The sequence below is a fragment of the Choloepus didactylus genome, chromosome 19, assembly GCF_015220235.1.
Source record: "Choloepus didactylus isolate mChoDid1 chromosome 19, mChoDid1.pri, whole genome shotgun sequence".
NCBI classification, from domain to species: domain Eukaryota; kingdom Metazoa; phylum Chordata; class Mammalia; order Pilosa; family Megalonychidae; genus Choloepus; species Choloepus didactylus.
In genome coordinates, this window is record NC_051325.1 from 40,885,855 (window position 1) to 40,901,573 (window position 15,719).

Below are 15,719 nucleotides of genomic sequence, written 5' to 3' on the forward strand. Positions count from 1 at the left end.
AACATTACAAACAGCAAAGAAAGTACTTAAAGGCCTTAATATATTCTGATATTGTCCTTCTAGACTAGGGAGTGGCAAACTATGGCCATGGGTCAAATTCAGCCTACCACCTAGTTAGTTTTATCTTATGAGCATGAGCTAAGAATAATTTTTACATTTTTAAAATGTTACATTTTAAATGGTTATTTGTACTGCAAAACCTAAAATATTTATCTGGCCCTTTAAGAAAAAGTCTGCTGATCCCCATTTTAGCCATATATAAAGATTTGCTGACTTTTAGTTTCATTTCTGGAATGACTTTTTTTTCTTAAATTCAGTTTTATTGAGATATATTCACATACCATACAATCATCCATGGTGTACAATCAACTTTTCACAGTACATCATATAGCTGTGCATTCATCACCCCAATCTATTTTTGAACATTTTCCTTACACCAGAAAGAATGAGAATAAGAATAAAAAATAAAAATAAAAAAGAGCACCCAAATCACCCCCCCATCCCACCCTATTTTTCATTTAGGTTTTGTTCCCATTTTTCTACTTATCCATTCATACACTGGATAAAGGGAGTGTGATCCACAAGGTTTTCACAATCGTACTGTCACCCCTTGTAAGCTACATTGTTTTATAATCATCTTCAAAAGTCAAGGCTACTGAGTTGGAGTTTGGTAGTTTCAGGTATTTACTTCTAGCTATTCCAATATATTAAAACCTAAAAAGTGTTATCTATATAGTGTGTAAGAATGTCCACCAGAGGGACCTCTCAACTCCATTTGAAATCTCCCAGCCACTGAAGCTTTATTTCATTTCATTTCGCATCCCCTTTTTGGTCAAGATGTTCTCAATCCCACGATGCTGGGTCCAGATTCATCCCTGGGAATCACATCCTGAGTTGCCAGGGAGATTTACACGCCTGGGAGTCAGGTCCCAAGTCGGGGGAGGGCAGCGAGATCACCCACCAAGGTAACTTAGTTAGAGAGAGAGAGAGAGAGAGAGAGAGGGCCACATCTGAGCAACAAAGAGGCACTCAGGGGGAGACTCTTAGGCACAGTTATAAGCAGGGTTAGCCTCTCCTTGCAGCAACCAGCTTCATGGGGGCCAGCCCCAAAACAAAGGGCTCAGCACATCAAGCCATCAGTCCCCAATGTTTGTGAGAATATCAGCAACAACTGGAATGACTTTTGATAAGCATCTCGTATCCCCCAAGGAATCTCAAAAGATAAAACTCCTTTATTATTTCACCAAAATGGTTGTGAAAGTGGAGAGAGGAAGGCTAAGGTTGCCTATATATCTTGTACCTTAGATCTCAATGCAATGCTCAAAAGATTTTGAGGGAAAAACTACATGAAGGGATAAGAAAAATACTCCCTTTGTAACTCCTCTGCATTTCTTCTAAGGTTAATAGTTTTAAAAACACCACTCTACCAACTAAGAGTTGGTACTGTGTGGTGGTGGACTGAAAAGAAAACCTGAAGTACTGAAAATGCTCTACTATTCAGAGAAGGTATTACCAAACAAGATAGAGAGCAAGGCTGTTTACAAAATTCTCCCCAAAGGTATCAGAGTCTTTAGGGTGGCAGGGACAGTTTGAAAAATATACTCAAAATTACCATTGCTTTGATTTATTTTCATTATATTTGCTTTTTTGTAGAAATAGAAAATAACACTAAAAGAAGGTATTAAATGTTTATATTCCTCAAAAGAGGGGAATGGGTTTTTAAAAGTTAAGTGATATACTACAGAGGTTCTAGAGGAATATGGTCAAGTTGGAGTGGAACAAGTAACCTAACTTGGTCCACTACTCTAAGCCCGTTTCGTTACAATAAAATAGGGAGGACACCTAGATTCAAGGAACTTATGAGGATGAAATGAAACAATGATATTAACAAAGATCCTGGCATATAGTAAATGCTCAATAAATGACAACTGATGCTCTTTTGGCTAAAATCAGGAGCTACGAAAAAGGAAATGTGTTACATCAAATATGGAATATTGATGAATATAAGTAAAAGTTTCCTCATGATTATCAGTGATATAACTCTTGAAAATTCACCTCTCTGAGTTGTATTTTCCAGCAGTATTTCATATTCTACTTAGGCAAATAGTTATGGTTTATAGGGCTGAAAAAACAAAATCATATAAATTATCTCATCCCAATTACCTCATTTTACAGGCAAAGAACCAGTGAAACAATTTGACCAAGGGCCAGAAAGTGAGAGAAACAGGAATACAATGTCAGTTCAGGGCCTTTTTCCACACTATGAGGAAGACTGAATCAAACTTGTTAATAGTAACCAAAGAGGTCCATGATCGCAAACAGGCCAAGAGTGGGGGAATACTCCCTTATACACGTCCCTAGGTAATAAATGGTCTGGGAAAATGCTAATACTTTATAAGTTATACGATACATACATGACAGCTTAGAATTCCTGGTCTAAGTATATTTCTCTCTCAACTATGGAATCTTTTGGTTTATGTTCAAAGAAAACTATCCAATATCTTAGGACTGTAAGATCACAAGCCTACTTTCATATTCAATCTTCCAAATGTTTTATTTTTAGGTTGGAAGAAGAGACTGATGCTATCCAGTATCAAGAGTTAGCTGAATTCTTATAAAGATGTCACAACCTCCAAGAAATATCATATTAAAATTTACTGCGTATGCTATCCTCTTAGCAAGCCTATGGACATTGAATTTGTTCATTGGTATGTGGGTGTATATATATGTTTGTGTCTGTGTATGCATAAACTACAAAATAGTAATTCTAGATTATGACTGAATTCTTGTTTTCTATTTCTTTCCTGAAATTAGAATGTAGTTTTTCTTTTTTTAGTTTTTAAAGAGACATTTTTAATGAAGAAACAAATTCTTGCTTATTACTCTCATTTGGAAAGCTCAGTTAAGAAAATAAAAGAAGTACTAAAAAGGAGGGTAGTAAATTTACTGAAAGTGAAACTTTCATAGTATAGGTTCAAAACATAAATATATTGGGTTAAAAATAAACATGTCATCCAGTAATACATTTCTTAAATTTTTATCTATCTCATTAAAAATATGAAATAAATACATTAAGATGTTACCATGCAATGGGATTGTAACTCTGTGTCCTGTTGTCCCCATTACTGTGCCTGTGGCCATTGTTAGAAGACTTTGCCCAGGTGAAATTGATACATTTTCAGCAGCAATGCTTGAAGAAGGAGCAATTTTCAGTTTTGTTCCTTTTGTTATGATCTTGTCCGTAATCATTTCCTTTGGGGGTTCCTCACCAAAAAGTCTTCTCTTAGCACTCCCTGCTGTAGGAGAACTGTAGCGTTCATGGACAGATATTGGAGACAATGGTTGCACATCTAACAAAGAGAGAAGTTTTAAAATTGTTTGATAAATATTTCAACACAGTGAATCAGGTTCATTCATTCATTCAACAAATGGTATTGAGTTACTATGCAAAACACAAAGGATTCAGCACTGAACTTGGCCTCTGCTCTCATGGAATATAAAGTTTAGTGAGAAAGGGAAACATAAAGTAAGTCATTATAATAAAACATGAAAATTATGATAGCTCACTTTCCTGGTTTCTTGAACCTCTGCCTATATTAAAGAAGCAAAATATTAAGAAGCAAAATAGAATAAGGTGAGTACTAAATTTAAGTTGTCCAATAGCTTCCATCTCCCAATCTTATCTAGTAAATAGCATCTGAGAAGGGAAGCTAAAACAAAAACCAGTGACTTGACTCAGTTTTGCCTTCTCCTGCACTCCCCACCCCAAGTAGTTTAAGGCAGTAGTTATGAATTTCTGATTTAGTAGACAGGGAATCATCTTCTGTAAGCCCAACAGAAGATGAATATGAATAAAGGTGATAATGAGTCTTCTTACCTATTCTTAATCTGAAGGTTGGCAGTGGTGTACTGGTCAAAAAAAAAAAGGAAGGTGGTTGTACCCTGATCAAGATGGAGGAATGAGATGCTTCAGGCCTCTTCCACAACCAGCAAGAACAGAAAGAAACATCTTTCTCAATGCTCCAGAAAACTGCAGTAACAGGGTGAGTGCCGAATCAAGAAAAGAGGCAGTACCTCATGGCACCCTGCTATTGGTTCTGGGGGAGCAGAATAACCCACAAGCACATAATGGGGAGCATGTATGTCTGCCCCAATATGTCTGACGGTGGCATGAGGGATTGAACTAGGACACTTGTCACAGGCTTGCTGTCCCGAACTTGCCCTGCCTGTAGAAGGCAGCTCACGAGCTCTCCTATGCTACAGAACACTGTGGGAAGCAGTCAAGTGGCTGCCTGTGGCAAGGGATTGCTGGCTGTAGGATATACAGTGCAGTGCCTGGGACCATGACGAAACTGTTTTCTTGGGAATAGGGGACATTCACATCTGTATAAATGGGGGAATTTCTAGGGTCACACACATGCACAAGACAAGAAGTATGAGTAGAAAGGTACAGGGAGGCCTCTATGCTTTGGCCCGCAGTTATTCTCTAACCCACTGTAAGGATAAACTCTGAAGGAGAGCACTCACACAGGTCAATCTGCAAAGACTAGGAGAAGTTTTCTCCTATTTGCCTGTTTTTTGTTGTTGTTGTTAACTCATGGCATTCAAAGAAAGCTCTGTCATAACACTGTCATTGGAAGCCAAGGAGGCAAGAAGGCAGTGGGATAACATATTTAAAATGCTGAAAACAAAATATTGCCAATGAAGAATCCTATATGTGGCAAAACTGTCTTTCAAAATTAAGGTAGAGATGAGGACATTCCACATAAACAAAAGCTGATGAACATCAGCTGGATATAAACTTAAGGAACAGATGCCTCAGATTCTAAATTCCAGTGATAACATATTAAAATATCAAAATGTCCAGTTTTCAACAAAAGATTAGTAAACATTCAAAGAAACAGGAAGTGATGGTCCAGTCAAACAGAAGATTAAAGCATAAGAAACCACCAATGAGGAGGATAAAACTTGAGACACACCAGACTAAGACTATAAAAACATGATCCTAAATATGGTCAAAGACCTAAAGGAAATCAGGGAAATGACAGATGAACACACAGAGAACATCAATAAACAGATGGACATTATAAAAAGGAACCAAACAAAGCTGAAGACTACCGTAACAAATCAAAAATTCCCTGGATAAATTCAACACCAGATTGGAGCTGGTAGAAGAATCAGTGAAACTGAAGATAAGACTACTGAACTCATCCAGTCTGAGGAGCAGAAAGACGAAACAATGAAGAAAGTGAATAGAGCCTGAGTAACCTGTGGGACACTATCAAGTATACAATATATGCATTGCAGGAGTTCCAGAAGGAGAAAAAAGAGACAGGAGCAAAGAGGTTATTCAAAGATACAATGGTTGAAAATGCCCCAATTTAACAAAAGATATTAATACACACATCCACGACGCTTAATGAACTCCAAACAGAATAAACACAAACAGACTCACATCACGGCATTATAATCAAACTACTAAAAGCCAAAGATAAAGAGAATACTGAAAGCTGTTAAGAGAGGAGAAACATGTCACATACAAGATAGTCTCAATAAGATTAACTTCCAACTTGTCATTGGAAACCAAGGAGGCAGAAGGCAGTGGGATAATATAAAGTGCTGAAAGCAAAATACAGTCAACCAAGAATTCTATATCTGGCAAAACTGTTTTTCAAAGGTAAGGGAGAGATTAAGACATTCCCACATAAACAAAAGCTGATGAAGTTTGTCTCCTCTAAATTGGCCCTACAAGGGATGCTAAAGAGAGTTCCATAGGTGGGGCACTAACAATTGACTAAAGCCACATGAAGAAATAAGGATCTCCGGTAAAGGTAATGATATGGGTAAACTAAATGCTAGTACTATTGTACTTTTCATTTTTAACTCTACTTTCTACTTCCTACAGGCTCTAAAAGGCATATGCATAAAACAATGATAAATCAATGGTTCTGGATTCATAATGTATAAATATGTAATTTGTGGTAAGAACTACATAAAGTTGGAGGGGTGGAAGGGTATAGGAACATAGTTTATGTATGCTATTAAAGTTAACTTGGTATCAAAGCAAACAGTATTCCTACAGTTTTAGATTTAAGCCCCATGGTAACCACAAAGAAAATATCGGAGACTATGCAAACTCATAGAGACAGAAAGGAGGGTACAGGACACTAGGGGTAGGAGGCAGGGGGAATGGGGAGTTAATGAAAATGAGTGTAGGGTTTCTGTTTGGGGTGAAAGCTCTAGTAATAGTGGTGAGAATGCTTCAACATTGTGAATGTGACTAATTCCATTGAATTGTATGCTTCCATGGGAGGATTTAGGATGAGAAGATTTATGGTATATATAGATATATATAGTGGCTTAGAGCTACGTACCCCAGAAAAACATGTTCTTAAACTTAATCCCTTCCTGTGGGTGGGAACCCATTGTAAATAGGATATTTCTATGAGGTTAATTCATAAGGTATGGCTCAACTGAATCAGGATGGGTCTTAATCCTGTTACTGGATTCCTTTATAAGAAGAATGAAATTCAGACACACAGAGAAAAAGCCAAGCAGCAGCCAGAAGCTGGAAGTAAACAAGACCCAAAAGAGAAACCAGAAAAGTCTGCCATGTGCATTGCCATGTAACAGAAAAGTCAAGGACCCAGGATTGCCGACAGGTAGCCCCAGAACACCACAGTCTTTTGGGAGAAAGCAGTGCCTTTCTGACACCTTGATTTGGGACTTTTCTTAGCCTCAAAACTATGAACCAATAAATTTCCATTGTTTAAGCCAACCTCATGCATGGTATTTGTTTTAGTAGCCAGTAAACTAAAACAATGTTTCTATGATTAAAATAATAAGAAAGAGAAATTAAAGAGAGAATGACAATTCAATGCAATACATATACTGGATAGGATCTAAGAATGGAGAAGAAAAGGCTCAAAAGGACTTTATTGGGACATAAGAAAAAAACTGGAATATAAAACGCAAGCTTTATAACAATGTTGGTTTTCTTGAGCTAAAAAATTGTACTTAAGGTGATTACGTAAGTGAATATCTTTGTTCATAGGAAATGTACACAGAAGCGTTATGTGTTCAAGGAGTATGATGTTTGCAACCCATTCTTAAAAGTTCAGAAGAAAAGAAGAAAGAAATGGCAAAGATGGCAAAATGTAAAAATTGGTGGATCTGAGTATATTGGAGTTCTCTGTACGGTATTTGTATTATCTTTGTAACTGACCTGTAAGTTGGAAATTATTTCAAATAAAAAGTTTAAAAAAAGGTGAAAGTATTTAAATATATTTATTTTTATGTTCACCAGATAATTAGAGAATCATGTAATCTATTTTCAAAACTTGCTAAAGGTATGAAAATTACCTCTGGCAATGATTTGGCAGTTCTCTGTATTACCTCTCAAGCCTGAAAAGAGTGTGAAATAGTCATGGTTTAATAAATCTCTATAATTCTTGGGGTTATGAAACCAATCTTGACTTCCCATCTTCTGTAAACAGCTGGAAATCTCTATTGTAGTTTCCATTACCCATTAACAGGAGACTATCTGGATGTCTTATATGTATGAAATCTGGAAATCTCTATTGTAGTTTCCATTACCCATTAACAGGAGACTATCTGGATGTTTTATATGTACAAAATCCAATGCAGTCTTTGAATCTGACTAGGAGTGTTCAAAGCTGACATTTCAAGGGAGGACACAAGTTATAGCATGAAGTTAACTGAAAATTCCTTGAAATTCATCTCCTAGCACAGTACTGGAAAAGCTAGTAAAAATTTAATAAATATACAAATTGTTTTGTTCTCCCCAGAGTCAAGGCTAAATATAATTTTCTAAGGAGTTCCCTTTATTTGGTTCTCTTGCCAAAACCCCAACAATAACCATTTCCCCTAATAATTAAAATAATGTATGCCATTAATGTCCAGAGCAGCATTATTCATTTTAGCTCAAAAGTGGAGATAACCCAAATGTCCAACTGATGAATGGACAAACAAAAGGTGGCATATCCAGAAAATGGAATATAATTCAGCCATAAAAAGGAATGAAGTACTGATTTATGCTACAACATGGATGAACCTTGAAAATATTATGCTAATTGAAAGAAGCCAGACCAAAAGGTCACATATTATATGATTTGATTTATACGAAATGTCCAGAACAGGCAAATCCATGGGGATAGAGAATAGATTAGTAGTTCCAGGAGCTGTGGGGGGAAGGAATAATGGAGAGTGACTGCTAAAAGGTACAGGGCTTTCTTCTGGGGTGTGGTGGTTTGGAGCTACATACCCCCAGTGTTTTAGTTTCCTAGGCTGCTCAAGTAAATACCAATGGATTGGGTTAAAAATGGGAATTTATTCGCTCAAGGTTTGAGGCTCGGAAAAGGTCCAAATCAAGGTATCATCAAGGCAACGCCTTCTTCCTGAAGACTGTGGTGTCTTGGGGCTAGCTGCTAACCATCTTTGGTCCTTATCTTGTCACAGGGCAATGCACATGGTGGCATCTCCTGGTCTCTCACTTTATTTCAGGGTTCCACTGATATACAGCTTCTTGCTTCCTATGGCATTCTCTTTCTCTGATTTTTATTCTGCTTATAAAGAACTGTGTAGTAATAGGATTAAGACCCATCCTGATTGGGCTGGGCCACACCTTAACTGAAGCAATCTCATCAAAAAGTCCTACTTACAATGGGTTCACAGCCCACAAAAATGGATTAAATTTAAGAATTTAAATTTTTCTGGGTTTCTTAAACTTAATCCATTCCTGTGGGTATGAATTCTTGTAAAGAGGACCTTTTGATGAGGTTACTTGAATTAAGGTATGATTCAGCTGAAACTGCATGGGTCTTAATCCTATTACCAAAGGCCTTATAAAGAAGGTCACAAAGAGAGAAAGAAAAGCCAGAGTGTGGATTAGCCAGAAGCTGAAAGCCAAGGGAACCTGGAAGAGAGGAGAAGCCAGGAAAGGCCTCCATATGCTTTGCCATGTAACAGAAAAGTCAAGGAACCCCAAGGATTGCTGGCAGCCTGCTCCAGAACACCACAGTCTTCTGAGAGAAAGCACCAACCTGATGATGCCTTGATTTTGGACTTCTCCTAACCTCAAAACCATGAGCCAAAAAAATTCCTGTTGTTTAAGCCAACCCAATGCAGCGTAATTTGCTTCAGCAGCCAGGAAACTAAAACACGGGGTGATGAAAATGTTATGGAATTAGACAGTGGTAATAGTTGCATAGCTTTGTGAATATACTAAAAACCACTGTACACTTTAAAAGGGTGAATTTTATGGTGTAGAAATTATATCTTAATTAAAAAAATATATATATGCCCACTGAAAAATTTCAAACTACCAAAAAACTATAATGAACAAAGTAACAGTCACTTAAAATCCTAATACCTGGAGAGAATCACATTTTGGTGACATCCTTCATGATCTTAGCTCTTAGGTCTTAGTTAGGCTGCAAACACACACATCATATGCATATTTATAAATTATTGTCACAGAAACACACACACACAGGCAACAGTTACCACCACTTAATTACAGTAACACCAGTCTCTCAAAAAAAAAGGTTCATATTTCAGTTACCAGGATATATTAACTGTGAGTAATTTCTTTTGGCCCTTCAGTCCACAAATCACTAAGCAAACAGCAGATGTGCATCATGATCAGTGACCCATTATGTCACTTCTTTCAATGTCTGTTGGTGATTGGTCAAGCCATAATTGTTATTCAGTGAATGCAAAAAGCAAAGCATGTAGATGTACTGCCTCCATGTTTCCCACTGATAAACCCATATGGTACTTAATTTAAAAAAAGGAAAACCAAAAGGAGGGAACTATATAAAAAAGATAAAAGCACAACAAAGAAGTGAAAATCACATTTAATGTCCATGAAGTTATACAAGAAATAGGTGACCCTGAGAATGTCAACACTGCTGCTGTTCAAGAGATTCTAGATAAAGCCAGAAGAACTTCAGGAAAATGAATTTATTGACAAAAAATGAGGAAAATTGTGACAAAAAGGATGAAGATGTTCCAGAGAAAGTGAAGACAGGAAAATTTTCTCATTAATGGAACTCCTGGAGGTATTTCATGGCATCGAAAGAGCAAAACCTAGAATGTTGGAAGCTGATCCAAACTTAGAAAGGAACATAATTCACAAGGCCATAGAAAAGAAGCTCACTCCATATCATTAGTTATACAATGAGAACAGAGCAGTCAGCACCATTTAAACTATTTTTGATAAATTTTTAAAAATAAAACACTTTAGTTCTCAATATTTTAAATTATGGAGTACTAGAAATTAATTTTACTATTTTTCTCATTTCTCTGAACATTAATAACTGTTATTAAGAAAGTCTTCAATGTTTTGACAAAAATTTTAAAGGTCACAAACAATCATAATTATTCCCATTAAGATTGCTTTGCATGGTTTCAGCTTACACAGTCATTCTTATGGTCCCACATTGCATGTAAAGCGCACTGCATGCAAAGCAAAGACTGTACAAACACACACATACACACACGTGCGTACACAGACATATAAATACACACACCCCAAAACGCATCTAGAATTACCTCACTAAGTAACCCATCTGAGGTACACTCAATGATGGTGTGTGGTCAGCATATTTTAACTTAAAAAAATCAAGAGCTATGTAATCCAGAAGATGCACACACCTGGTTTGCCACTTCACAAGAGAAAATAAGGAAGAATGCACTAACATCTTCCTATTAGTAAGGATCAAAATGAACTATTTTAAGAGTGTATAGATAAGCCATTTATTAAATAAACTGAAGAACCCCAAAGAGGATATGACTTCTCAGTTTGCTTTAAATATTTATCTTTCTATAGAGCTATACAGAGACAAAGAAAGCAGCTTTCATCAAACTTGGAAAAGTAGATGGTTAGCTTATTTAAATAGTATTCCACTAGCATTTAGGAAAATTACATGCATTTATTAAAAAGCCAAAATACTATTTCTACCATAATTGATATTGCAATTAAAATTTATAATCTATTCAAAATTAAGACTGAAAATCCTGTTATTTTAATGTAAAAAGGTACATATTAAGCCACAAAGATACTCAATCCATTTAGGGTGTTGGTACAAGCATTAAGCCCCTTTTCAAATCCCAATGAAGGAATTGGATGTCTTAATAATATAGTAACAGGGCTTGAAATTTTCTCTGAAAAAAGTCATCTTTGTTATCTTTCATTGTTTTACAATTCTAAGACTGCTGAACTTACCCCTTCGAAGATTCCCACTGTCAGTACGAACTTCTTTGACCCGTGGATGCATTATAGGAGACAGTGGCATCATGGGAAGATGTCCCTGTGTATTTCCACCATTTCCTGTTTCAAAGTTATAGGGGAATATAACCTGTAGGAAAAAAAGATCCTTTGCTTTACATACCATTGTGGTAGGTCAAATTAAGTCCAACCTCATTTAGACATGTTCTGAATCTTAATCCACATCCCTGAGGGCGTGAACCCACTGTAAATAGGATCTTTTGAAGATGTCCATTTTTAGATAAGGTTTGGCAATCTGACTAGGGTTGGTCTTACAGACCCATGTTTTATCGTCTAGTTTTCCTTCTAATCACATATTTGATCTTAAACTTCTCCTTCCAACCACAATCACACACACAATTCAGCACTGTTAATTACACTCACAATATGCTACCATCACCTCTATACATTTCCAAACATTTACAATAAATCTTATTAAAAATTCTGCACAAAGTACGCATCAGCTCCCCATTCTCTACCCTCATTCCATCTTCTTGTAACCTATTCTAAGATATTAACTCATAAGCTTACTCATTATATTTAGTTCATCTTGAACTGATTAAGGAGATTTGTTTGAATATCTCTGATTAGTTGTTCCAAATTCTGTATCTCCTCTGACTCCTTAATTTGTTCCTTTGACTGGACCACATCTTCCTGTTTCTTAGTATGGCTTGTAATTCTGGGTTGATATATGGACATCTGATAATCTTGTTGAAATTATTCTGAAGACTGGTTTCTCTCTTGTCTAGGATTTTGTTGTTGATTGAGCTTGTGTTAAGGCTTTTCTTTGACACTTGGTTTGTCAACATTTCACAGCCAAAACAGGACCAGGAACCCATGCTGTGAGTGCAGACCAGTTCCAAAGGGTCCCGGGGAGAGGGTCAGTCAGGAAAGATGACAAACAGCCTTTTTTTCCATTTTCACTTTATCTGGCCTACTCAGATGGCGCACTTTGCCAAGAAGCCTTGTTGATGGCACCCTGAAGGTGCACTTTCTTGGCCTGCCAAGCAGATGGTGTTTTTTGGCAACCTATTACCTGCAGCCCTAAGAAGAGATAGTATTATTAGCCTTCTGGTGGCTCTGCACCTGATGCAGGTCAAAACAATGGTGCAGTGGCTCCTATCTAGGATGGGCTAAAGCAGCGGGACCTAGTGGTCTAAATTCTCTGGCCAAAAGCTGGATCAGTACTGGGCTATGTTCCCCTCTGTTCTTGGGGAGGTGGACTTCTGGGGCCCTTCCAGTCCACAGCAGCCTGCTAGGCAGGGACTGGATCAACCTAAAGCTGCCTTGAGGGTGGGGGATGCGTGCCAGGAACCGTAGCCAAGTGAGTTACTCAAAGATTTTCACCATAGTTTCTCAGTCTCTTCTTCTCAGTCTTCCCTGGATGCTGTGCAGTACTCCCTCGGTCTCTGGAGCCTAAGAACAGTTGTTCTGTCTACTTGCTGTTTCTGGAAGAGAAGTGAGCCCCGCAATTCCCTATTTCACCATCTTCCTGGAAGTCTGACCCCAGAGCGGGTTTTAATCTGGATTACTAGGGGCAATATAAGAGTGAGAGAACTGGGAGGAAGTCAGAGGGAACATGGAAGAGAAAGGGTAGGACAAGGCTATGTAATAGGAAAGCCAAGGAACCCCAAGGATTGCCAAACGCTTCTGACCCTAGGATGAAGCAAGACTTCTAGTTTCCAAACCTGTGAGACAATTAATTTCCATTGTTTAAGTAAATCCATTGTGTCATATTTGTCATAGCAGCCCAGCCAACTAAGATACCTACTAATTAAAACTTATAATGGAAAAACTGAGAAAAACAGTTTTCTGAACTTCTTTTTCTATTTTATTTCCCTTCCCTTCTTACTTCCTTGTAAAATACGACAACTTCCTTAAAATGCTAATAGTTAATGTTGCTTACATATATAAAAAGAATGCATCTCACTTAACCTTATAATTTATCTATTTAAGTTTACTGCCCACCAGAAGTAAACCTGAGGTAGGCATTAGCATCTTCAATTTAGGGATGAGAAAACTAAGGTTCAAAATGTGAAATATGCCCAAGGCCACACTACAATTAATTAATAGAGCCATGGCTTGAATCCAAATCTATTTCCTTCAAGTTCATAGCTTTTTCCACTTTCCAGATGGATTCTGTAACAGAAATACTGATGAATACTGAAGACTGCCCAATTAACCACAATCTCTTGCAAAAGACCAAAGAGGCCTGGAAGGCAGATTTCAAGAGACCATTTTCTTTTTAATTCTTCCTGGTCTTGGCCAGTTCTTCCAATAATTTGGGATTAGGGAAAAATTAAAGAAGATTAATGAAGTATAGGGATACACAGAAAAGCCAAAAAGGATTAAAAAAAACCAGGAGCTATGGAAGAATAGCACAAAGGTAGAGGGAAAAAAAACCACCATTTCTTACACAATACTAAACTTAAATGTGTGATTTGTGTATTAAGCACAAATGTTTGATTTTTTTAAAATTCTAAATACCACTAATGGAAAGTGTTTGGCCTTTATATAGACATTAAAAAGAAAAAAACTGATGGGCTTAAGTTTCTTAAATATGACACAAAATGTACAAGCAACAAAAGAAAAATATAAATTGGATATCATCAAAATTAAAAACTTTTGTGCTCCGAAGGACACTACCAAAAAAGTGAAAAGACAACATACAGAATGGGAGAAAACTTTTCCAAGTCATATATCTGATAAGAGACAGATCTAGAATGTATAAAGAACTCCTACAACTCAACAATAAAAAAACAGATAACCCAACTGAAGAATGGGCAAAGGATCTGAATAGACTTTTCTCCAAAGAAGATATACAAATGGCCAATAAGTTATGAAAAGATGTTCAACATCATTGGCCACCAGGGAAATGCAAGATACCACAACTACAAGATACCACTTCATACCTGCTGGGATGGCTATAATAAAAAAGACAGATTACAACAAGTATTGGAAAGGATGTGAAGAAACTGGAGTTCCTACACTGCTGGTGGAAATGTAAATGTTGCAGCTACTTCGTAAAAGAGTTGACAGTTCCTTCTAAAGGTTAAACAGAGTTACCATTTGTCCCGGTAATTATGATCCTAGGCATATATCCAAGAAAAATGAAAACATATGTCCACACAAAAACTTGTACACAAATATTCAAAGCAAAATTACTCATGATAGCCCAAAGGTAGAAATAACCCATATATATGCCAAAAGATGAATGGATACAAAAAATATGGTGTATTCATGCAACACACTATCATTCGGTAGTAAAAGTGAATGCTACGATATGGATGGACCTTGAAAACATCATGCTAAGTGAAGGAAGCCATTCACAAAGGAGCATATATTTTATGATTCCATTTATATGGAATGTCCAGAATAGGCAAATCTAGAGAGAAAGAAAGACTGACAGTTGTTTAGGGCTCAGAGGGTAGGGGAAAATGGGGAGTGAAGGCTAATGGGCATGGAGTTTCTTTCTGAGGTGATGAAGATATTTAAAAATTGATTGTGTTGTGGGCAGAGAATAAAAAATACATTTACAGCCTCCCCCCCACCCCTGGCCCCAGCCCCGAGGAGCTAGGGGAAGGTGCAGAAGTGTTGGACTTCCTCAACTGGACTGGTGTTGATGTTGTCACAAACATTGGGACTGGCAGTTTGATGTGCTGAGCCCTTGATCGTGGGACTTGCCCTTATGAAGCTCGTTACTGCAAAGGAGAGATTAAACTTGCATATAATTGTGCCTAAGAGTCTCCCCCTGAGTACTTCTTTGTTGCTCAGATGTGGCCCTCTCTCTCTCTAACTGAGCCACCTTGGCAGGTGAACTCAGTGCCCTCCCCCCTACGTGGGACCCGACTCTCAGGGGTGTAAATCTCCCTGGCAATGCAGGATATGACTCCTGGGGATGAATCTGGACCCGGCATTGTGGGATTGAGAATATCTTCTTGACCAAAAGGGGGATGCAAAATGAGACAAAATAGTTTCAGTGGCTGAGAGATTTCAAATGGAGTCTAGAGGTTACTCTGGTGGACATTCTTATGCACTATATAGATAACACCTCTTAGGTTTTAATGTATTGGAACAGCTAGAAGTAAATACATGAAACTGCCAAACTCCAGCCCAGTAGTCTGGACTCCTGAAGATGTTTATATAATAATGTAGATTACAAGGGATGACAGTGTGACTGTGAAAAACCTTGTGGATCACACTCCCTTTATCTAGCGTATGGATGGATGAGTAGAAAAATGGGGATAAAAAACTAAATGACAAATAGGGTGGGATGGGGGATGGTTTGGGTGTTCTTTTTTTACTTTTATTTTTATTCTTAATCTGATTCTTTCTGATGTAAAGAAAATGTTCAGAAATAGATTGTGGTGACGAATGCATAACTATATGATCGTACTGTGAACAGTTGATTGTATAGCATGGATAATTG

At 37.3% G+C, this 15,719-nt stretch overlaps 1 protein-coding gene and 1 long non-coding RNA gene across 4 annotated transcripts in view; one reads left to right on the forward strand and one right to left on the reverse strand.

Annotated features, from left to right (window-relative positions):
- RBL1 (RB transcriptional corepressor like 1) overlaps positions 1-15,719 on the reverse strand; it is a 74,160-nt gene that overhangs the window by 30,456 nt on the left and 27,985 nt on the right. For all 3 annotated transcript variants that reach the window (XM_037812402.1, XM_037812401.1, XM_037812403.1), the window contains exons 14-15: positions 11,249-11,381; positions 3,084-3,350 (exon numbers count right to left, since the gene is read on the reverse strand). In XM_037812402.1, coding sequence (XP_037668330.1) covers positions 3,084-3,350; positions 11,249-11,381 — 400 coding nt within the window. The remainder of the gene's footprint in view (positions 1-3,083; positions 3,351-11,248; positions 11,382-15,719) is intronic.
- The window catches only part of LOC119516174, a 40,445-nt gene that overhangs the window by 22,317 nt on the left and 2,409 nt on the right, over positions 1-15,719 (forward strand). The window contains exons 2-3 of the long non-coding RNA XR_005213215.1: positions 2,564-2,708; positions 3,895-4,043. This is a non-coding gene — a long non-coding RNA (uncharacterized LOC119516174). The remainder of the gene's footprint in view (positions 1-2,563; positions 2,709-3,894; positions 4,044-15,719) is intronic.